This window comes from Lissotriton vulgaris, chromosome 11 (assembly GCF_964263255.1).
Source record: "Lissotriton vulgaris chromosome 11, aLisVul1.2, whole genome shotgun sequence".
Classification (NCBI taxonomy): Eukaryota; Metazoa; Chordata; class Amphibia; order Caudata; family Salamandridae; genus Lissotriton; species Lissotriton vulgaris.
The window spans coordinates 940,125,523-940,151,040 of NC_141699.1; the positions used below are offsets into that span (position 1 = coordinate 940,125,523).

The following is a 25,518-nucleotide window of genomic DNA, read 5'->3' on the forward strand; positions in this document are numbered from 1 at the left end:
CATCGACCCCAAGACCACACTCAGAGGCACTCTCCTCTACAGACCACCAGGACCGCGCGCAAAATTCAGTGAAGACATCACGGACTTCATCACTCCACACGCGCTCCCCTCCAAAGACTACATCCTTCTGGGAGACCTCAACTTCCACCTTGAAAAGAGCAACGACCGCAACACCGCCACCCTCTTGGACAACCTCGCCAACCTCGGACTTAAACAACTGGTCACTTCCCCCACCCACATCGCAGGTCACACACTCGACCCCATCTTCACCTCCAGCAACCATGTCTCCTTCAGCCACACTACGGATCTCCTCTGGACTGACCACAGCTGTGTTCATTTCACCTACAACAAGCCGAAACCCACCATCCACCTTCAACCAACTCTACAAAGAAACTGGAACAAAATCACCACAGAACAGATCTCCACATCGCTCCTTCAAACCTCCCCAGCCCTCTCTTCTAACGCCAACGAAGCCGCCTCCAACCTCACCCTTTGGTTATCCAACACCGCCGACAACTTAGCACCACTGAAAAAACGTCAACACAAACCTGGCATCAAAAAGGCCTCATGGTTCAACGACGACCTCAAGAAGTCCAAGAAACTGTGCCGCTCCCTTGAGAAGACCTGGAAAAAAGACCCATCCACCAGCAACAAGGACGCCTTCAAAAGCGCCATCCGTACTCACCACCAACTGATCCGAAAAGCCAAGAAAACAGCATTCAAAGATCGACTTGACAACAACGCCCACAACAGCAAGGAACTTTTCAACATCGTCAAGGAATTTTCCAACCCCTCGGCCAACTCCAACGACATCACCCCCTCTCAAACCCTCTGCGATTCCCTAGCTTCTTTTTTCCACAACAAAATTGCTGACATCCACAATAGCTTTGACAACCAACCCGGAAGACAATCATCAGCTGACCATCTTCCCCCCGTTAACACCCTTAACGCCTGGAACCCTATCTCCACTGAGGACACCATCCGCCTGATGAACTCCATCCACTCTGGTTCCCCCACAGACCCATGCCTCACCACATCTTCAACAAAGCAGACTCCGTCATAGCTCCGCACCTCCGAGACGTCATCAACTGCTCCTTCAACTCCGCTACCTTCCCAGAAGACTGGAAACACGCTGAACTCACCGCCCTTCTGAAAAAACCAACAGCAGACCCCACCGAACTCAAAAACTACCGCCCCATCTCGCTTCTTCCATTCCCGGCCAAAGTCATCGAGAAAGCTGTCAACATCCAGCTCGCCGCCTTCCTCGAAGCCAACAAATCACTCGACCCCTCACAATCTGGCTTCCGAGCCAAACACAGCACTGAGACCGCCCTCATCGCAGCAACAGACGACATTCGAACTCTACTGGACAATGGAGACACAGTCGCCCTCATCCTCCTCGACCTCTCTGCAGCCTTCGACACAGTCTGCCACAGCACCCTTTTACAACGCCTCAGAAATATCGGAATCCAAGGAAAGGCACTGGATTGGATCACCTCGTTCCTCACCGGAAGAACCCAGAAAGTTCGCCTCCCACCATTCAAGTCCGAGGCCTCTGAAATCATCTGCGGCGTACCACAAGGATCCTCACTCAGTCCCACCCTCTTCAACGTATACATGAGCCCCCTCGCGGCCATCGCCCGCCAACACAACCTCAACATCATCTCTTACGCGGATGACACTCAACTGATCCTATCCCTCACCAAGGACCCCAGCACCGCCAAAACTAACCTACACGAGGGAATGAAAGAAGTCGCCGAATGGATGAAACAAAGCCGTCTGAAACTGAACTCAGACAAAACAGAAGTCCTCATCTTAGGTAAATCCCCCTCTGCATGGAACGACTCTTGGTGGCCGGAAGCCCTGGGAAAAGCACCCATCCCGACAGACCACGCACGGAACCTAGGCGTCATCCTGGATTCTTCACTCTCTATGAACAGACAAGTCAGCGCCGTATCCTCTTCCTGCTTTAACATTCTTCGCATGCTCAGAAAAACATTTCGCTGGATCCCCTCCGAAACAAGGAAAACAGTCACCCACGCTCTGGTCACGAGCCGACTGGACTACGGAAACACCCTCTACGCAGGTACTACCGCAAAACTCCAGAAGAAACTACAACGAATCCAAAACGCCTCAGCCAGGCTCATATTAGACATCCCACGCAACGAACACATCTCTGGTCACCTTAAAGACCTCCACTGGCTACCCGTCAATAAGAGGATCACTTTTAGACTGCTTACCCACGCACACAAATCACTCTACGACATCGGACCAGAATGCCTCAACTCTCGACTGTCCTTTTATACCCCCTCCCGCCAACTTCGCTCCTCCAGCCAAGCTTTCGCCACTGTACCTCGCATCAACAAGACCACCATGGGAGGCAGATCCTTCTCATACCTGGCTGCCAAAACATGGAACTCTCTCCCCGATTACCTTCGCCTCACCCAGAATCACCTAGCGTTCAGAAAGCAGCTTAAAACGTGGATATTTGACAAATAATCCTCCTCCCCTTCCTTAGCGCCTTGAAACCCTCTGGGTATGTAGTGCGCTATATAAATGTTATGACTTGACTTGACTTGACTTATGGTACCCCCCTGCATTTGTATGCAGAAATCGGCAGGCACCGCGCGGTGCCTGCCGCTTTCTGCATACAAATGCAAAGTATGCATTTTTAACATTGCGGCGGGTTCAGCTTGAAGCCGCACCCGCCGCAATGTTAAAAATAGAGGATGTGACCGCCAGGGTGGCGGTCACATCCTAATTGCACAGGAGGGAACTCCGCAGGCCATGCGGAGGTTCCCTCCTACTCAGTGATCACGGACGGACTCAAGTCCGTCCGCGATCATAATGGGCCCCTAAGTTTTCAACAAAAGCCGGCTGTAAACCAGACCAAAAAAGGAGACTTCGGGCATGTTACAATTTTTTTCTTTAGTATTATAAAAAAAAGTTTAGGGTGGAATGTTTGCATTAACCTCAGTCACCTGTAATTACTCTGGGCTACATTCAACTATATAATGTATTATTTACTTACTGTGCCACTTCAGATAGGGACCAGCAAGTCTTATTATTTCTTCAATAGAAACAGTCCAAGGGAGCCTAAACCAGCAGGCCACATCCTCTTTGAATGAGAACAAACCATATCAGCCTTGTTGGACCACATTTGTCCCGTGGCACAGCAAACAAAAGACCCACGGACATCTGACAAAAGTAATTCATTTTCGTCTTCCAAGTACACCTGCGTACTAAGAAGCAGCATAGCGTGCTACTGTAACTATGTGTAATAGTTAATTTTTTTCTACTTTTAAAATTTTTCTTCCAATTGTATGGCATCATGAATATATGACGATACATCGCATGCAATTACAATGCGGTTGTTACAACGCAAGTGTTGTTACAAAGCGTTGCTATTAAAATCGAAAACTTTTACCACACATGATATTACAACGCAAAGGCATGCGTGGTAAAGGCATACACTTGGTAAAAGTGCTTAAGGTAAGTAAATAAATATAAATATAAATATATATATATATATATAAATATAAATATATATAAATATAAATATATATATATATATATATATATATATATACATATATATATACATACATACATACATACATATACACACACACATATACACATTTTATAAATATATATTATATATACACATTTTATAAAAATATATATACATCTTTTTTACCCCATAAAATCCTAAAATTACCCCTACTACCTCAGTACCCATACCCCCCTAAAATCCTAAACATCCACTTACCACCCCAATACCCATCCCCCTAAAATTACCCTTTCCACCCCAAAACCCACCCTGAACCCTAAAATTAACCCTTGGAACCCAAACTCACCCTGAACCCTAAAATTACCTCTGGCACCCCAAATCCCATACCCACCCAGAACTCCAAAATTAACCCTGGTACCCCAAAACCCAAACTAAAATTACCCCTGGTACCCCAAAACCCAATATTAACCCTGGCACTCCCAAACTCACCCTAAACCCTAAAATTATCCCCTGACACCCCAATACCCAAACACACCCTGAACCCTAAAATTACGCTTGAAACCCCAAAACCCAAACCCACCCTGAACACCAAAATGAACCCTTGCACCCCAAAACCCAAACACATCCTGAATCCTAAAGTTAGCCCGACACCCCAAAATACATACCCACCCTGAACCCCACAATTAACCCTTGCACCCCAAAACACAAACACACCCTTAGCTCTAAAATTACCCCAGGCACCCCCAAACCCATACCCACCCTGAACCCTAAAATTACCCCAGGCACCCCAAAACCCAAACCCACACTGAACCTTAAAAATGACTTAGCAACCCAAACCCACCCTGAACCCTAAAATTACCCTTGCCGCCCCAAAACCCATACCCACCCTAAAGCTTGAAATTACCCTTGGCACCCCAAAACCCACCCTGAACCCTAAAATGTACCTTGGCACCCAAAAAACTATACCCCTACACCCTAAACCTTATACTTGCATGTATAAAACATATGCCTTTACCATATATACTTTTACAACGAAATTTGTGTAAAGGCATGTGTGGTAAAAGCATTTGCATTGTAATGCCATGCGTTGTAATGGCATTGTGATGTAATGGTTGTTGCGTTGTTACAACCGCGTTGTAATGGCAATGCGTTGTAACATCTGCGATGTAAAGGAAGTTTCCCTCCACGTGTAGGTGGCTGCCTGTTTTTTAGTTATGCCTTATGATTGCCAGCTTCCCAACGCCAAACATATTAACCTTGCCAGTGCTTGTTTTGGTTTGGGCTCATCCTGGTGCCCTTCTCTAGCACAGAATGCAACTGCAGCAGAAGTTGCGTTTATTTTTTTTTAATTTTTTTGAAAACCTTTATTGACATTCAAACCAAATACAAGTATGGGCCTACAACCCCGGGGGCCGGCCGCTAAGCAGTTAGATTAACAGAGAGCAATTTTAATCACATGCAGCACCTCGGGGAGCAGAATCTCCATGCTAGCGTACTCTTGGCCACTGAACAGCACAATTAGAAAAACAGGATATAAAAGGTTTTTATTTTATAATATAAGATGGAAGGATCAGGTGCCGAACAATTTCCCAGCAGCGAAAATGGCAGGCAGAATAGTAAACGTGTCAACAATAAACAGTAATCGATCAAATCAATGGCGCTGAAACAGGAGGTTCAGGATGTGAAGGAATATTACGGTCAATTAGCGCCTGCAGTCACCTGCCCTAAGACCCAAAAAACACCACGAAAATTGAGGCACAGATGAAAAAGCAGGGATTGATACCAAAGGAAACCCACTGCACTGACCCAGAAAAAGAAAAAGACAAAGAAAGATAAGAGAAGAGAAAAAAGGCCATAGAAACAAAATAAAAACGAAAGATCCCCTCCCCCAACCCCCCACCCTGCACCCCTGCAGGTGACTACGACCCCCCCCCCCCCCAGCAGTATGCCTGTCGCCCGAGAGCCAAACCCGAAATATAGAAGAAGAAGAGAAAAAAGAGAAAGAAAGGAAACCCCACCCAACGGGGAAGCGGAGGAGGGCGATAGTCTATGCGCTCCCGGTCTCTCCCACCCGCCCTATCAAAGGGGCCCCCCTAAGCCAACACAAGTAAAGTTGTCCACCATACAAAAATACCCCGGGGGGAACCACAAACCCCCCGCCCCGGAATCCGTCTGTTAATGAAGCAGTCCCGTTACCAATAGATCCATCGTAAACGATTCAACCCACAATCTCAGCCTTGGCCCCGTCTAACAAAGTTGCTGAGTCCCTCGGATAAGAAAAGCCACATCCCCGGAAAGTCAAAGGTCACACAGAAGCAGCCGGAGCTTGAGTCAGCAATTAGGAGAGGAATAGCAGGTCCCAACGCATACAGCTTGCACCAACGATGTCCCTCCCCGTCCCCGGAGCCAAGCATCGTTCCATCCGCCACGTTGGGAGACCGATTGGGGAGGGGGTGCGACTCGTTCCGACACAGATCAAAGTGTGGGCCAACAGTGTCCAGGATGGGGGAAGCAGTGAAATGCTCCGATAACTGTAGGACCGATGCTTCCGAGAACGTAAGAGAGTCACCAATCTCAGCACACACGATGAATTCCGTTTCTTTGGGGGCAGGCACAGCTTCCAGCACCGGGTCCAAACACACCAGTAGGGCTTCCAAGTCGGCTGCCGGGTCTCAAAGAGCAAGCCAGGGCTCGTTCCCGGTCCTATGATCCCATCTGTTGCCGACAGCCAATGATTGACCTGGGCCCTCACCATCGCGTGAAGCGCCGCAACTTCCGCCATTACCATCCGCAAGGAAGGGCCACATTGAGTCCGTTCCGCCGGGTTCCATACGGCCGCAGGCATTAACGATCCCCACGGAGAGGCCTCCTCTCCGGGGCATGAAATGCCGGAGCAGAAACAGGCCGTGAGGGACGGGCCAGCAACACGCAGCAACGCACGGCGGGACCCCTACCCCGGGGCACCAGCGGTGCTAGTGCCGGGCCTCCGGGCCGGGGCCCCCGCGACGCAGCACCGCGCACCACCCGTCGCCTCACCTCAGGTACAGCACCAGGCAGCAGATGATTGCAAAGTAGTTCAGAGAATTTTTCGAAAGTTCCAAGGACCGGACCCAACCACCCTCGGCAGTCCGTTGTTGTTCACTTTGGACCCGGGTAGACCAGCAATCGAGACCCCGGCTTCCAGTCTGGGTTAGGCCTCAAAACATTTTCGATGTTACTTCACACCAGAACATCAGAAAAATTCCGCGATCACACCATCGGGATGCAGACTAGTTCACCCACACGAATCCGGGGCAGGAGATTAGGATATTCGACAGGATAAGCGAGCGTAGGACGGGGGTCAGCGGAGCCGGGAGACTATGCGGCCATCTTGGTTGGTGTCGTAGCTCCTCCTCCAGAAGTTGCGTTTATGGTGTAAACGAAGTAACAAACTTTGCAGAAGACTCATAAATTGTAAAAAAGGAGAACACATCATAAGAAGTTAAAGACAACACTACATTAAAATATTCTCACAATTGAGCTGTCCTTGGACCTTTTTCGCCGCAGCCCACTCCGATATCTATCCGCATTATCCTTGATTTCATACAACAAAATGAGCGTTACTCTTCGATTATATAAGCTCTGTCCTCCCCTATCCATTTGAGGAACCTTGCAATCACTGAATCACAGACTTACCAACTTCAAACAAGAGGGGAAAATAGATGCAAAGTATACAAGCCCGGTCCAGGCAGAGATAAGTGAAATCTATAAAAAACCAAACACCTCTCTTCCACCATGGGCAGTGGCTCACACTGCCTGGGGAACACAGCAAAGAAGTCTATGGCTGTACAGGCAGGAGCAACTGAAGTGCCTGGAGCAATTCTATTAGAGGGGAGCTTCACAAAGCGTGACTTCACATTTTAGTGCGTTAATGCGGGAACAGTCACTAAAATGAGCTACCCTAAACTGTGATGCATGGCACTTGGAGGGCTGGTCAGCATATTGATTTTATTACACCAAACACTATTTTGTAGATGTTGGGGCATTTACTTATATGACAGGAAATCAACAGATCACCGGAAGCCTCGCGCACATAAAGAGGTGTTGTGCTGCATAACACAGAAAAGTTTTGCTGGGTGGATGGGGGGGCGGGGAAGCTCAAACCTTATTTACATGACGTCTGTTAACACCTTAGGAGCGTCAAACGTTCAGCGCCCAGTGCTGAACGTTCGAATAACTGGTGCCGCCCTGTTGGCCAACGGTCGTGCCTAGCACTGGCAAGGTAGTGCTCGCGACGACCGTTGGCCAACGGCGCACTTAAAGGGTTAACCTGTTGACCGCGGCGCGCATTCCGCCACGGTGCGGGCATTTTAAACAGTGTGCGGGGTTCAGACGGCCCCTGGCTGTCCTCCGCACATGCCCACCGTCACGTGGGATGGCCGGGGGCCGTCCGCAGCACTGAAGTCGTTAATTAACCCAGTTCGCATCTAGGAGATCTCACGCAAGCAGGACAAAGCAAACCAACCAATTGTTATCTTTTTGTAAATCACCACAGGCAGCAGCATATTTTTATGGGTTTCCAACACTCGGTCCTGGTGGGGGTAAGCGTGCTGCCATTCTGTCTTTCAGTGGTTTTAGAAAGAAAGCAGCACTGCGTGTAGTGCATGAGGTCGGGGCAGAGGCGGACTAGCCATAGAGGGCATCAGGCATTTCCCCGGTAGGCCGCTAGGGTGGGGGCCGGTTTTGGGCCCCTGGGGGGCCGGTTTTGTTACCGGGGGTCTGCAATATCAGCCCGGTAACAAAATCTGCCGAAACCGGCCCTCACAAACTGCTCGGCTGCACTCTCCCTCACCCTAGGGGGGTGCAGCTGAGCAGTTTGCCAGGGCTGGTTTCTGTTCCCAGTCCGGCCGTGGGTCGGGGACATCGGGCATGTTTATGGACTCGGTAAGTGTCCACTGCAGAAGGCAGGACTTGTCAGCCGTCGCTAACAGCGTGCTACAGTCACGCTGTCTCACGGCCCAGAAATGGCCAAAAGCCCAGTCTGTTGGTGAGCAGAGCGTGCACTGGAAGCCATGGACGGGAGGGAGGGGGAACAATGGTGGCAAATGGAGGAAGCGCCCATAATGGCCCCGCTTCAGGAACATTGATCGCGGTGTCCGTGCAGCTGAGGATTGAAAGGGGGCGGGGGGGTTAGGTGGGGAGCATATTTAAAACTTATATTATAGCACAACGCCCATAAAGCGGGAACCACGCTGAGCTTCTAAAAAGCTTTGCGGGAAACCACAAAGCGGTTAAAGAAACTAGTGCTGGCAGACTATAATTAAAACCTTTGGGGGTAACAACACAAGTAAGAGTGCCAGTCCTCATGGGAGGCTACAAAAGAAGATAAGGCGGTACTAAGGAGGGACTAAGAAGCCTATTCACGAATCAGAAGCCAGCACTTAAGGAGGACATCGACACGAGCCAATAACAAATATGGGCCGAGAGTGGGCCCGGCTTCAAGTACATACTCCAATCCAGCATGGCTCGACCTAAAAATTATCTGAAATCTTTGACAGAGGGGAATGCATTGTTGATTTATTGGCACGCAATCTCTACTGTTGTGACTGTCCATGACAAGTGAGTTCTCTCTTGTCTCCTGGTCTGAGAGCAAAGTCCATGGTTCTCCCTTTTAATTGCAGCAGAGTATGCAAATGTGCTAAATCGCCCACAAGCGCTGTCTGTTTGGCTCCACCCCTTCCAAGTTAGAAGTTATGCAACAGTGTTCCTGCCATTTTCCAGGCTGATGGACAGTGTTTTTCAAGTTGTGGAGAAAACACAATCAGAAATTTTTGATGGAGGGTAATGCTTCGTCGATTTATTTGTTTGCCATCTCTTCTGTAGTGACTGTCCAAGATGAATGGGTTCTTTTTTTTCAGTCTCCTGAGAGCAGAGTCCATGGTTCTCTCTTTTAATTGCAAAGGTGCCAGATCGCCTTAAAGCTCCGCCCTATGGCCATGCCCCTACCATGTTCGTAATATGCAACAGTGTCTTCCAGGTTGATGGATAGCAACTTATTAAAGTGACCAAGCAAGTTTCCTGACTATTTTGATGGCGCGTTCTTGATGCAGAGGAAAATGAGGACATCTCCACTTAACAAAGAAGCACTTCATATAATTAAGATGAAGTACCCTTGTTTGGTAGAGATTCAACTCTTTGTCTGTAGTGCTGTTGCCTTCTCTATACGAGGATTAATTCGGTCACTGGTTACTACATGAAGACGCCCAAGGAACAATCACACTGCCAAAAATGACACATACACAAGGTGCTGCAGACATTACCTCGTGGTCTTTTACACAGGTGTAGTGTAGAATATGCACTAGACATTCACCCAACGAGGCAGCACATACTAATTAACCAGTAGAAAGTACTCCAGTTGTATAGACATTTTTAATAAAAATGTGGACTCTTTTTGGATGAATACATAGGTGAGGTTCCATTCTGGCCCTGATGCTCATTTCACAGAAATTAAACCTCAAAGGGACACTTGCAAATATTAACATAGCAGATGCCCTAGTTGATCCTCCACTTCTGTAAAGGACAAATCATTCAAACTTATTGAGACTGGCCAAAGCAAGTGTGTTTTCTGTACCATTCAACGTTGAAAAATGATCTGAAATCCTGGATGGAAGAGAATGCATCATTGATTTATTGGAGCAGAATCTCTTCTGTAGTGACTGTCCAAGAGGAGTGGGTTCTTTTTTGTCTCCTGGTCGTAGAGCTGAGTCCATGGTTCTCCCTTTTAAGAAATGCGGAGATGTGCAAAATTGCCTACAAGCTCCGCCCGTTTGGCCCCACCCCATCCATGATGGACAGCTCAACTTACCAAAGTGATCCAAGCACGTTTCCTGCCGATTTTGATATTGTGTTCTTGATGCAGACTAATATAAGGACATTTCAACCAAACAAAGAAGCACTTCGTATAATTAAGAGGAAGTGCCCTTGTTTGGTGGAGATTCAACTCTTTGTAGTCTCATCGTCTTTTCTATACAAGGATTCATTTTGTCACCGTTTTCTGTATGAAGATGCTTGAGGAAAAATCACATAGCTAAAATTACACATACAGATGGTCACTGGAGATATTACCTTGTGGTCCTTTACAAAGCTGTAGTGTAGAGTATTCACTAGACAAAACCAAAGGTTAAAGTAATGTTATTGTTAGATGTGATGAAAAGGTCAGTTTTTGTTTATAAAAAAAAAGGGGGCGTGGCCAATATGGCGACAGCTTAGAACGTGCCTAGCGATCGCTCCGGCCCGCCGGGATCACCAGCTTCACTTTAGCACCCCATCCAGAGCTTCGTCGGGCGGCAGACTGCTGTAATGACCACGTGACCTGAGGAAATTGCTGTTGGTGGTCCTCACTGGTCCCTGCATTCCTGTTACATGCAGTGCCTTGCCGCGGGCCGGTAGACCACGAGGTGCGGCCCGGAGATTTTTGACAGAGACCTGGTGCACTGCGGCCTGAATCCTGCACTGGACCACCCCGCTGGCCCCTACTGACAGACCGGGACCCTACAGGCTGGACTTCTGCCCTTTGCGGGCTGCAGGTACTAGCTGCAGCATTGCCTCCCCGGGACACCCGCCGCCGCTTTGCTTCCCCCGGGGTGCTTGACAGAGTGTGCTCAGTTGAAGGGGGATTGGTGCGGGGGTGGTACCCGCGGGCCCGGGGTCCGGACAGAGCCTTCCTGCAGGTACTTGAGCTTGCTGGCGGGGGTCCGCATCAGGGCGGGGATCAGCGCCCGCGGCCAGAGTCTGTATTGGAGCGGGATCGCCCGTCACCTTGCTGTCCGCTCAGCACTTCCCCGCTCACCATCCTCCTCGGGGGTGCTTCCTTGCGGCGGACCCCCTGGAGGGCCGGTTTAGATCCTGCTGACCTGATTAGTGGAGGGGGCGCCCGCCATTTTGAAGTGCCTGCTTTGTGGATAGAGTTTGCCATCGGACACACTGCTCAGAGGAGTGGCCCTGTCCTATGGTGGGTGTGCTGTGATCCTGAGGTCTGCATGGGGCTCTCCTGCCACTATTAGGGCCTACATGCGTGGGTCCGCTTCCGGGCGGGGGATCGGCACCCGCCATTTTGCTACGGTGCTCCTGGAACCATGTCCTGCCCGCCCGGAACATCATTGCTTTCTCTCGTACCCGGATGTGTGCTTTTCCTCTGAGGGGCCAGCTTAGTGTCTGTGGCCAGTCGACTTGTGGTGCGGGGGGGTGCCCACCATTCTAGTGTGTCAATACCACGGGAGTACCTACTCTTGCAAGCATTACTCGGTGGTGCAGGCTGGTCCCGCTGGCAGAGGAGCTCCTGCACGTACCAACTGCCCTTGCCTGGGTTCAGCTCCTGAGGGCGGCCTGGTGCCTTTTATCCCCCGGAGCCAACTACCTACACACGGGGTACGCGGGTAGGGCACTTGTCCTCGGTGGCTGCTCGGGTGTTATTGAACCCCACAAAGGATGAGATAGGCCCCCCTAGGGACCATGATGGTCTGTTGTGCCTCTCCGGATATTGGTTGACGCGCTAGACCATGTCGACACTACTGATCTGGGGACAAAACAAAAGAGCTGGGTCCTACCCAATTACATGTCTGATCTCTGCGCTCCTCCATACATCCCATCGGCTTACTGCCTCATCCCACAAGCCAACAGTCCTGGCCCTGCCACGCCAACCCCGGTATACGGCCCACCTGCTACCGGCATCTCTGCACGGCCTGCTGAATCACTCAGTGGCAGGGGCTTCCTGCTTCAGCCCTCCAGATCTGCAGGCTTACATGGTGACGGGACGACCAAGAAAGGACCGTACGGTCAGAGACAATACTGCAGCCCAAGGCGGTCAATCAGGGCATGGTGTCGACTATAGGACCGACGGAGGGAGCAGATGAGACGGCCACGCAGGCCTTTATGACCTTACTTTTCTCAGCACTCAAGGAGGATCTTCAGGAGCTCAAGGAACAGCTGGCGGTCGACCTCCGTGAGGTCCGCTGTGATGTTTCGGAGATTGGCGATAGAGTGGCGACCCTGGAGGAACACGAAAATGGTAGGGATGAAGAAATCGAGGCCTTACAACAGGAAATCATTCTCCTCAAGGAGCAGCACGTCGAGCTGCTGGGGCAGGCAGAGGACCTTGAGAACCGCTCCCACCGCAACAGCATTCGCATTCGTGGGGTGAAACAGGGAGCGGAAGAAGGTGACATTGGAGTATTTGTTCAAGCCCTGTTTCGTCACATTCTAGGTCTGGACCACACCTTCGAGATTTAAATTGACAGAGTGCATAGAGTAGGCCTACCTCGGCGAGCCACGGCGCCGCCTCCGGACATTCTGGCATTTGTCCACAACTTCCAATTGAAGGAACTCATCCTCCGCAAAGCAAGAGACTCCCACCCTCTGCAGTGCCGCGACCTTGCTCCGACTCTTTTTCAAGACCTCTCTGCAGTCATCCTGTTTAAACGGCGGGAATTTAGGCCCATCACCCAACACTTTAGGGAGAAAGGGATCCCGTACACGTTGGGGCATCCCTTTCGTATCATCTTTAAATTCAATGGGAAACCACGTCAGCTGCGCTCCCTCCAGGAAGCCTCGGATCTTTCGGGTCTCTCGCCTCCGGCCACACCTCGGCCACATAAATCTTCTACGCCTCGTGCCGACAGGCCAGACCGCTGGCACACCGTGGGTAAGCCTTCCTCGCCGTCTCATAGGCCGGATGCTGCTACTCGAGCAATAGAGAGGGAAAATGTTCTGGCCTCGCTGGCACACACCCCAGCTCTCACCTCCCCTGCCTGACTCTTAGCAATAGCTCGCTGACGTGTCCCTCCTCTCGTGCGAGCCGGAGGATCGTACTGCTCCACCCTCATGGACTTGGTTTGTTACCACGCCCTCGAATTGTACTCTTTTGACGGACATGAGTCACCCCCGCGCTGTTGCTGCCTACTTCCTTTGTCATCAGAGAGCGGCCGACCCCGGTGTGGCTGGACACAGATGTTTCTGCAGCGGTTTATTTTTGGGGTTTATGTTATTGGTTTTGGGTTAGGGTGGGTCGTCTCCTCAGTGGGTTCCTTTGTCAGATACGCACAGGGGACCTTTGTCTGTTGGTCTACTCTTCGTTCCCTTGCCTTTAGTGCTGTGTCTCCCCAGGAGGTGGGTCTGTCCCCCTTTAGCGCTTCTCTCACCTACACTACCCCATCTGGAGCTTAAAATCACTAGTCTCAATGCTCGGGCCTTAACAAACCAGTTAAACGTAAGGCGATCTTATCTCTCTTAGAAAACTCTGGAGGTGACATCTGCCTCATCCAGGAAACTCACCTACTACAGAGCGACACTCACCGTATGCACCATGGCCACTTTCCGCACCAGCGCTGGTCCTCGACCATTAGCAAACGGGTTGGGTTGCCATACTATTTTCTAGGCATTTCAAGGGCACAGTATTGGGGATGGTCGTCGAGATCAGGAGTCGCCTCCTAGCCCTGCGGTTCCAAATCGGCACTCCCCCAATGAACGCCTAGAGAAGTTCCTGATAGACGCCTGCGCTGAGGTTTTGCAATCCCCTGATGCTGCTGTGGTAATAGGCGGTGACCTCAACCTAGTGATGAACGGGGTGTTAGATCGCTCTGGTGCTCATTCAGGGGGTGCATGTGCCCTCTCAGCAGCGGGTTTGGGCTGGCTGGGCGGCGCCGGGATCAGGGATGCCTGGCTTTGTTTACACCCAGCTGAAAGACTTTTCTTACTATTCGGCTGTGCATAAGACGTATGCCCGGCTGGACCATTTCCTAGTTACTCCTGCTGTCTGGCCCTTAATTATGGGTTCTACTATCAAAGCTAGGGCTCTCTCGGACCATGCACATATCACTATCCCTACGCCTCCCTTCTGAACGCTCTTCCACTACGCCAAGTTGGCACTTGCGAGATGCATTGCTTCGATCTCCCGACATAGTAGCAGCCGTTAAAAACGAACCATCCTGGACTATATAGTGATTAATGATCAAAAAGATAAGCAGCTTTCTGCGGTTTGGGAGGCGCTTAATCTGGAGGTGCGAGGGGCTCTTATAGCGAAGGCGGCCTTCGAGAATAAAACTAGACAAACCAAACGTGCAGAGCTAGAGGCATCAGTACAGGAACTCGAGGCCATACACAAGCGCACAGGAGCCCCCCCAAGTCTGGCGGCAATTAGAGAGGGAGAAACTCCAGCTCCGTCGCCTAGACCGAGCAGAACACGCAGTGGTCCATTTAAAGTACAAATATTTTGTGGGCTCCAACAAAGATGGCCGTATGCTAGCCCATTGTCTTCGTAGCCAGCAGGAAGCCTATGCTGAGAAGACGCTCCGCGACAGTAGTGGCCGATCTATCTCTGGTTCCGCCGATATCGTCTTGGCATTTTGATCTTTTTACAGCTCTCTCTACACAGCTGATCCTTCCTTAAGCCCTGATCCTTCTCTCTACCTCGGTGGTGCTGCTGTGACACCTCTGCCGGCGGCAGAGTCCACTGCCTTGGACTCGCCCATCAGCATAGAAGAAGTAATTTCTGCTATTGCGCGTCTGAAGTTGCAAAAGGCCCCACGGCTTTAGTGCCCTTTTTTATAAGACTTATTGCGTCAAACTCGCCCCATTACTTACCCGTTTGTTTAACTCATTCGCAGAAACCGGGTCCCTCACCCCATCCATGCTGCAAGCGTCTATCTCTGTCATCCTCAAGCCGCGCATAGATCCGGAACTTTGTAGTTCCTATCGTCTCACTCTTAAACATAGATGCCAAACTTTTTTCTAGCATCTTGGCGCACAGACTTAACCCGCATATGCCGGGTCTTGTGGACCCGGATCAATCTGGTTTCATCCTGGGGTGGCACTGTGGGGACAACACCAAGCGTATGTCACCTGATTGATAAAGTGCACCGATCAAAAGAAGAAGCCCTTCTGTTGGCAAATGACGCGGAGAAGGCATTTGATTGTGTGCATTGGCCATATCTCTTCGCAACATCAGAGCTTTTTGGTCTGGGTCCGCGGTTCCGGAGCTAGGTAGGGAGTATCTATAGTGTGCCCCAGGCGTTGGTACGGGTCAATGGAGTCCGCTCTGATCAGTTTAGCGTTGGGCGCGGTACGAGACAGGGTTGTCCCCTCTCGCCCCTACTTTTCGCCCTGTATATAGAGCCATTGGCCCAACGAGTCCGCGACAACCCTCTTGCACCAGGCATTCCATTCAGCCTCGACCACCACCTTATTAGCTTATACGCAGACGACCTCATCTTTTCGGTGGCACACCCGCTGACCTCTCTGCCGGCTATAGTGGACGACCTCCAGCTGTTTAATCACTTCTACGGCTTTAAAATCAATATGATGAAATCACAAATACTCAATTTCACGGCCTCGCCGCAGATGGGGAGGGCACTCCGCAATCGCTTTACATTTGAGTGGGTGACGGAAGGCCTTACCTACTTGGGGCCGGTCCTCCGCAGAAGCTTGGCTCAGACGGGGGAGCGGAATTACTCGATCCTTTTGAAACGGATTCGCGAGGATATGACTCGTTGGCGCCGTCTTCCTCTGACTTCGTTTGAGAGACTGGCTGCGGTTAAAATGAACATGCTTCCACGGGCACCATTTTTGTTTCAAACGCTGCCACTGGAACCCCCCCCCCCTCGCACGCACTGGCACAGATGCAGTCGGCAATTGAGGGATTTGTCTGGGGCTCAACCACAACGTGTCTGCGGAAAACTCAGCTTCAACGTCCTAAGAAATATGGTGGCCTAGCCTTCCCTAATCTGTCACAATATTTCCAGGCTTCGCAATTACGTTTTTTGGTTGAGTAGAACCATCCTTTGACGGAGAAATATTGGGTCTTCATGGACCAGTCGGTTCCTGGTCACTACATTTGGCGTGATGCATGGCTGCCAAGACCGGATCGGGTTTGGGGCCTGTACTCCTCCCCAGTTACGCACCCCACACTGCGTGCTTGGGACAAGGTCTCCCGTAAGGCAAACTTGACCACATTTCGATCTCCCACGACGCTGCTTTTCAACCAGGGGCGAATAAAGGTGCTGCCTCCCGATGGAGTGAAGGGGGCTGTAAACGATTAGGGCATACCCTTCAAGGAACTTCAATCGGACTACAACTTGCCTGCGACCGATCTGTACTTGCATTCCCAAATGACTCACTGGATCTCTGACCCTGCGACGCGCTCTGTAGCGTTTCGCCCGCTGTTGCCCTCCGAGAAATGGCTAAGGACCAAGAAAGACGGCAAACAACTTATCTCCGAAATGTATTCCTTCCTTTCCTCTGCCCTCCCTCGCCATCGCACTGTGGGTCAGAAGCGATGGGAGGTAGAATTGGAGCGCGAGCTTTCAGACAAGGAATGGGAGGACATTTTCTACAGTGCGCACCACACAACATTTTCCTCGAGCCACACGGAAACTGCCTATAAGATCGCAACATATTGGTATTGTACCCCCGATAGGCTTCTTAGATGGCAACCCCACTGCGATGGCCTCTGCTGGCGGGGATGTGGTAGTCCGGGGACACTCATTCATCTGCTTTGGCATTGCCCCAAACTGACCCGCTATTGGGAACAGATCCTGGATGATATTGATGCTGCCTTGGATACCTCTATCCCCCGGCGTACACACTTTTAGGCCGTTTAAACGCAATCACCTTTCCTCTGCGCTCGCTTAGGGGGGAGACAAATGTCGCTGGCACTGAACGCTGCATTACGGGTTATTTTGGGGAGGTGGAAATCAAACTGAATCCCAGAGCGCATTCACTGGGTGCATCAACTCTGGAGCCTCCTGGCCATGGAGAAGCGCTCTATGACAGCTGCTGGGAAGAGCGAAACCTTTGCCAAAACCTGGGCCCCCTTTCTATCTATTCTCACCACTGAATTTCGAGAGCTGTCCTATCCACAATATCTCCGTATTTTGAAACTGGTCACTGAGGACATCTCTGTCCTCCCTTGAGAGCACGCAGCACACATCCCTTTCCATTTCCTTCGGGGATAGACCCCGAACCATTCCACAGAGCACGGGCTGTTGATTCCCCTTTCCCCCTGGTGTGCTTTTTTTTCCTAGATTAGCTCAATGAGGGGGTGGGGGAGGGAGTCATTGGGTTCCGGGTTGTTGGTTTTTGTAGTTGCTATGTTGATGATTTATCTGGGGCTTATCCCATAGTGCCTGCAGCCCTTCGGGTTCCTTTCACAGCTCCAGAACAGCCTTGACTATCACCCGCTCTCTAGATAAGCCTTTAACACAGGACATTGTATACTGCATTCTTTCAGACGCGGCCGGCCCTGTTGGGTTGTAGGCGGCTGGCTGCGTTTAACATTCGATATTCATGCTCACATTGTCCCAGGTTAGCCTATCCTGTCAATGCTTTGCCGGCCCACTGGGTTGTAGGCACCTCTATCTTGTTTTTCGCACTATAATACTTTTTTAATACTAAAAAAAAAAGAAATTAGAAATTCACTGAAAAAAACAAAGGTTAAAGTGATGTTACAGTTAGATGAACAGGTCAGTGACAACATTAACATTTTGGACTAAAATAAAAAAAAAATTCACAAATTATAGCTTTTGCGCCCCTACCATGCACTGCTTATGACCCCACATATTACATCACGCATGACATGTTCTATGACATCTTTTATCACATCAATAATGACATCGCTGATGACCTCATCCAGGCTTCTTTTGTACACATTCCTCTATAAACTAGTATGGCATTAGAAGCCTGAAAGTAAGTACAAAAAGGTTTGTCATAATATGAAGCATCATTAATGCCATCACAGAAACAACTCCATGAGGTGTAGCAAGCATTGACGCTATACCATACACTTCACAGGTAGTCTAGTTTACACTAACAATCAACCACAGATATATGGGAAACACTCACTGCACAATGTGTTCAATATGTATGCAACTGTTCGGAGAAAGACAAGTTCCTCAAGATGCTCAAAGTCTGTTACAAAATTAATGCCCTGCTACGGACAGCTATTATCTGCATCAAAGCCCTCACAGTGACTGAACCTACATTGATAAATGAAGAGTGTTTACTCAATATCGTACTGTTTACAGGCAGTACAACTCACATGACAAATACAATAGAATATTAAAAACTATCTAGTAATGACAGTGTACACTTTATGAAACACTTAACAAAAAAAGACACTATTCGCTTAAAATAATCAACGTCTGAAAGTGCTAAAGATCATACTATGCAGGCTGCATACTGTGGTGACATCTTTACAGATAGCCCAGCTTCTGAAGCATGTGTATATAGGTTCACACAGCCTTTTAATGCAAACAGACTCACAGTTTTATTTTATGTAGAAATTGTCATGCTGAGACGATTCTGTTTAATTACTCAAGGCGGCTTACAATACTTAGTATCTACTACGTAAAATCTTTGTCCTGTTTGAAACTTCATCTGCAGAACCAAACCCTTGTGTGGAACATGCTGGTCACAAGTCATCAACTGTCATCTGTACACAGAGTTACTTTTTAATTCAAATACTTATAATCTGTTCAAAACCTCTACACACCTACGATGCATTAGAATCACATGCATGTTGTAAACACACCCATTAGAAGGACACAGGCTGTAGAAAATAAGGTAAATAAGTTAGTTACCCAACACTTTGTAAACTATAAAACAAATTAGCACACTCATTGGATGAGGTCATCAGTGACGAAACATGTTATGAGTGATGTTATGAGTAATGTTATATGTGAGATCATAAGGAGTACATGGCATGGGGGCAGATTTCTGTGGTTTAGAGTTCAAAACGTTAATGTTGACACTTATATACTCACCTAACTATAATGTCACTTTAACCTTTGTTTTTGTCCTCAGTGATTTTATATATATATCTTGCAAGCCACAAAGATCCTCAAAAAGCTGGAGCCCAGGACTGGTGCACGTCGGGGTTGCGGAACCCTATTAACTCGAATCACCTCTGATAGCTTAAAAAAAACATGGAACATGCACTCCCTCCAGCGATAATTATTTTGCTCCAATTTACCTCATGAAGAGTTTATTGCTCAAATGCTGAAATTACCCAACGTGTGAGCAAAGGGTGTAATACGCCGAAACCTGTTGGGTTTCGGCGCATTTGAGCAATAAACTCTTCATGCAGTAAAGTTTTCCATAGGAACTTTAGACACAGCTGCAGCACAAACCACTGAACGGATTTACACCAAATTTGGCAGAAAGCTAGATCTTGGTGTAAATCTGGAGCCTCCACGAATCCAACAGATCTCAAGCTGAGATATGATTGGATGCCACCACATCAACTAGGAAGTGGTGGCAGCCATCTTAAGACTAGGGTCCCAGTCCTGAGCTCTATGAAAAAAAAAGTTTACAAAAACACAAGGGAACAGGGTAGGAACACCCCCCCCCCCCCCCCCAAGCCTGGTAGTGGGGTCCCAGAGACCGCCCTGTTAGGACCCCATTTAAAAAAAAAGTTTTGCCTCACGGCCTGCCTTTGTCGCATTAGAAGGCACTAGGTACCTCATTTCCTGGGGTTGATACAATAACTGTGTCCCAGGGAGCCCACCACGGGACACAGTAGTTTGCCTGCATGCACAACTGCTTGGTGGTAGCAGTTTTAAATCAGCCATGTGTAAGCAAACATGCAAGTCTAGTACCACTTGGCAGGAGAGGAAATAGCTGTTCACTCTGGGTGGGAGCAGTGCCAGCTCCTGCACCATGCAACGTGGTGTTTGGTGGGTATACCAGGACACTCACCTATATTTAAGGTAGGCCCTGGAGGAATGGGTCCCCGGAGCTATTATAGGCTCATGGAGGTGGCCGTTCAGCCCCACTCCCATCTTTAATAACAGGACCGGCACCTAGTAAGGCTCCAGGAGAAGCAGTCGGATGTACCCTCCCCAATTTTTTTAATTGGTTTTGGACCCAGCTGATGGGGCCCTGGGGCCTATAAAGGCTCGGCGAGGAAGCCCCTCTCCTTCTTAATGCATTTTGGCCTTTTGACCGCATCCTCATCCCTTTGAAGGATCAGGCAGGGGTGCCCTGCACCCTTTCCCCTTTTGTTTGTTCTATTCGGCCCCAGGGATGGGGTCCCCAGGGCCCACAGCCCCATCTCCTTTTAACTGAATTAGGACTAAGGGACTGGGATCATAGGGCCCAATTAAGGTATGGCGATGGAGACTGCACGTCTCATCCCCTCAATGTTTTGGCCTCCTGGTAAACGGTACCCAGGGCCCAAAGGCCAAGCCTATTCCGCAAAAGCTGTGAACAACTTGGGGCTGACTGGCTCAGGGATGGGTTGAAGACAGGGCCTGGCTGAAGGCTGTGCACAGCGTAGGTTTAGCTGCCTGTGTTGGAGGGGGCAGCACCAGTGCCATATATATGTTTTGGCTCGGGGTATGGGGTTCCTGTGGCCTGAAGGCCAACCTTATGCTATGCATTTAAAAGACGTGTGTGGCGTAGAGTTGGCTGCCTGCGGGTGGGCTGGCCAATTAACCCCCATATTACATTACTCCTACATCACTGATATCACTGCAACATTTGCAATTAAATTGATGATAAAATGGTACATGGCGCGAGCTATAGTTACCTTAGGGTGCGCGTATAATGAATGAATTTGTGTGGTTTTTAGACTTTCAAACTTTACATGGGTACTGAACATTTTACCTAACGTTACTTTGACCTTTGTTTTTTTCCGAATATATATATATATATATATCTCCTACTGGCGGTCGCCAGTAGGTATATATAGTTAGGATTTTTTTGAATAAGGATTTCTGAAAATTCTATGTTGAATAACTTTGGCGTTGATGGACGGAATTGGCTGAAATTTTCAGGAAAATGGCACATTTTGTTTCTGAGCGTCCCCTGAAAGTTTGGGGGGGTTTTGTCATGCGGGGGCCGAGAAAAAAGGGGGGTCCCAAAACGTGTTTTTAACATTGAGTTTTCCATAGGGCGGTTGGACTCACTTTTAGCTCGAACGGCTGAATGGATTTCTATGAAACTTGGCAAAATTGTAGAGACTGTTTGTCCGATGTGCCTTTGCTAGGTCTCAAGACATGTGCTCCAGTGGATTTTGAGAAATTAACGTTCAAAAAAATATATATATCTGTGACAGCGTCCCGGTTAGCGCCCCGGTTCGCGTACCAGACGCGTAACGGAACTTTGCGAGGAGAAGCGGATTGGCTCTCCGGTGACTCAACATTCTAAACAGTCCGGAGCGGCCGCCATCTTGTCTCTCGGTAGGATCGAGAGACAAGAGGTGGAAATAAACGAAGGGGGAAATGAATGAAAGGGGCAAGGTAGACCCCTCCTGACCCCCTAGGATTTATGTGGGGGCTATTAAAGGGCCCCGCGGGGCAAAAAAATAAAATAATTTTTTCCCCGATTTTTCGCGGTGGAAGCGCTACCCGATACGCGAACCAGGTAGCTCACCGGTAGCGTAACGGGAGTCCGCCATCTTGTGTTTCGGACGAATTTAGTCACAAGATGGAGGATAAACAAGGGTGGGAATGGGTATAAGGGGGCACGGGAGAAATATCCTGACCCCCTAGGTTTTCTGAGGGTGGCTGAGGAGGCCCATATATGTAAAAAAAAACTAAAAAACTTTTTTTTCAAATTTTCGCACGGTTAGCGCCAGGTCCGCGCACCGGGTAGCGTTCCGGAAAGTGTAACAAGGGGAAAACCAAGGGAAATAGTAAAATAATATTTTAGAGTGCTTTGAGGTAGGGTAGCTCTGAATAGAGCTATTGTGTTGTGTGGGTGATGTAAGTACCAACATGTAGGTACCAATGAAGAGTCTAAAATTCAATGTACACAGTCTCTCCTGGAGAAATATTTTGTATGTTCTAATATGGGTTATTTAAATGTAAATGTGTGGAAAAGCACTTCATGCTTTAAAGCAATTGTATTTTTGAACTGATTGTTCTTTGCTCTTAGTCCTCCTCTTTGTTTTTTTTCCCCACACTCTTCTTCAGCATGATAGTTGATAAATTTGTTCCCTCAAAAAATTGATATACACAAAAAAATTATATTAAATACATATCAAATATATTTTTCCTTTAAAAGAAGAATACATTTTACAGCTTTTGATATTTGCTATTAAAAAACCATTGAAATTCACTGAAAAACCATAGGTTATAGACCATATATAGTTAGGAATTAGCATTTACAAAACCTTGAAAATTCACTGAAAAAAACCATAGGTTATAGACCATATATAGTTAGGAATTAGCATTTACAAAACCTTATTTTACTCACACAAAACCATTGAAATTCGCATATATAGTTAGTTGCACTAACTATATATGGATTAGTAAAATACCATCCAGGTCTACAAGGAATGAATAACAGCAGTCCTTGACAGATGTTTTGCTCTTATTAGAGCTCGCCAGAGTGACAGCTTTGTCCAGACACAATGTAGCACCCAGTATAAGTATGACTTACACAGATTTCCCTGCTTTTATATTAAATCAGAAGTTAAAAGTATCCATCAGAATGAAATGTTGTAGGCAACATTTAGGGTGTATAATCAAAACATCTGTAATAAAAATTTCGAAAAACCAATGAATAGCCGCTTACCATGTGAACATGGAAGAATACGGAGTTTGTCCCCCTCCTCATATTCATCCAAGCATACGGCACAGACATCGTACTCATCACCTGCAGATGAGAACAAATAATTATTTACAAAACTATAGCCAGAATGTTTAGATAAGGAAAAATCACATTTGAATGCATTCTTTGCATTTGAAAACTAAAAATACGTTTGGAAGCCATTGTTTCATCTCACATGTTAGAAATCTCCTTGGATTTAAAAGTTGGAATGTACATGTTTACTTAAAGACCAACTCCTACAGTCCATTCTGATACCCCAAAACAGTCTGCTGTCCTAACGAAGGTCTCTATATTTCCACATTGACAATTTGAGTTGGGTAATAAAATTGAGAAAGTTTAAATATCTTTAGAAAATATAGATAATTGGGAACCTAGGATTGGTATTAACTTCGAATGTTGCCCAGCATGTTGACAACTGGAAGAACTCAAACAAATCTGACATCTTTTTGCTTGGTCATTCTGTCTCCATCTGGTTGTCTTCGTGACCTACCAATCTGGGCTCCTCCCACAAATCCTCATCTGCTGTTCAATCATCGTTTCTGGTGTCGCTGAGAGCCACAGGGGACTTTGAGCCCAAAACTCTTTGCAGCTGAAGCAGGAGGAGGAGATTGCCATACCTCCCTGTATCACTATATACCGCTGAAACAGCCCTACTGTGCACCAGGTAAAAACAGCGGCCAAGAGTCTTCTGCCTATCAGCGACAGGAAGAGGCAGGACCGGGCCATCCCCCTTGGCTATATCTCCCTGGAGGCATCTTGGCAGTGATATACCTAGCTGTAACAGTGAAGTACTTGAGTCTGTGTTTATTAACATGATAATGGGCAAAAGGACACTTTGGATAATGCTGCAAGTACTGGGTCTGAGGGAAAATCTGCAAAAAAACATACTGCAGAAAACTTCACTCTAGACTGAGGCTACAGGCTCCAAACCAAAAAGCACTCACTTCTTAAAAGGTAATAAACAAAACAAGCATTTGCAATGCAAAAGGTCTCGCATTAGGAAAGTTTGAGCTATTGGTATTGTAAATGACAAATTTTATATTTATGTGTTGGTTTTGAAAATAGCGAAATTAATAGCTTTGTCATTTACAATGCAAATAGTTTTAACTTTCGTAAATGTGACACCTATAGCATTTGTAATGCAATATGTGTTGTATTTACGTGACTTAGATGTATTGATATTACACATAACAATGGCTTTTATTTTTTTAATAATGAATACTTAAATAAAAGTTATTGTAATTTATAATGGCAATAGCTTAAACTTTTGTAAATTACTTTTGTGAAGATTATGTTCAGTGTATTTTATTGTGACAAAAATCCAAGAACAGAAGTGAAATATTAACATCTTTTTATGACATTTGTAATAAAGCTTGAAACATTGAGAGAACATATTTGAACCAGTTATTGTTGAATGGTTGGACAGATTGATGCTGTGGTGGCGCGAAGTGATGCTGTGGCGTTCAGTGATGCTGTGGCGTTCAGTGATGCTGTGGCGTTCAGTGATGCTGTGGTAGCGCATAGTGCTGTTGTGGTGCCCCTGAGTAATGCTGTGGTGATGCGATAGATGAGGGAGGGCGACAGACAGATCGAGGGCGACAGACAGATCGAGGGCGACAGACAGATCGAGGGCAAAAGATAGATAGGTAGGTAGATAGAGAGAGAGTGATGGCGATAGACCGATAGAGTGAGGGTGTAATTATGTGGCGTGTAATTATGTGGCACTGTCTTGTGTATTGGTTTCACCTTTGCACAGTGTTAAGTTAGCATGTGCTGGTTAGAAGTAAATTTTTCCTTTCCTGCTGCCTCTGCACACAACACATTTTGTTACTAATGCTTTTCGCCAAGTTAGGTATTTTGCTTTACACAAGAATAACATGTTTGCTTATAATATCAGTCTTGCTTGGTAAGCTATGTCTGTACAGTGAGTGCCGAGGCCTTCAAGGTTATTTCAACACAGAGCTTATTGTTTGGATTGATCAGGGCACAGAGTAGACCTAATATGGCTGCAGCTGTGGCCAACTTTGGTTTTAGGCATGAATAATAATGCACTGCACAAGGCAGGAGACACACTTGATGAATATCCATATACAGAGTGTTGGTGCAGGAGATGATGTGATTTCCACTGAACCCAAAGGTATGGGCCCGCCCTTCTAAACCCAAATAGACCTTCTGTAGATATAATATAATATACTAGCTAGGGAGGGTAAACCGAGGTTCTATTTAGACCAGTTTCCTTTAGCATTTTAACATGCTTTCACCCTTTGTATTTTATGGAATAGTAATTATGCTGTTAACCTTGATCTTTGTAATATGTTAGCTTGTATTAGCTAGGATACTGCGTTTGAGAACACTGCATTAGAAATAAACATTTCAAACTTGCACATGTCATCATTGACTACTCGTTCTGGATTGATATG

At 47.7% G+C, this 25,518-nt stretch overlaps 1 protein-coding gene across 2 annotated transcripts in view; it reads right to left on the reverse strand.

The window, feature by feature from the left end:
• Positions 1-25,518, reverse strand: part of RNF13 (ring finger protein 13) — a 424,496-nt gene that overhangs the window by 49,731 nt on the left and 349,247 nt on the right. For both annotated transcript variants that reach the window (XM_086944085.1, XM_086944084.1), the window contains exon 9: positions 23,063-23,143. In XM_086944085.1, the coding sequence (XP_086800211.1) occupies positions 23,063-23,143 (81 nt within the window). The remainder of the gene's footprint in view (positions 1-23,062; positions 23,144-25,518) is intronic.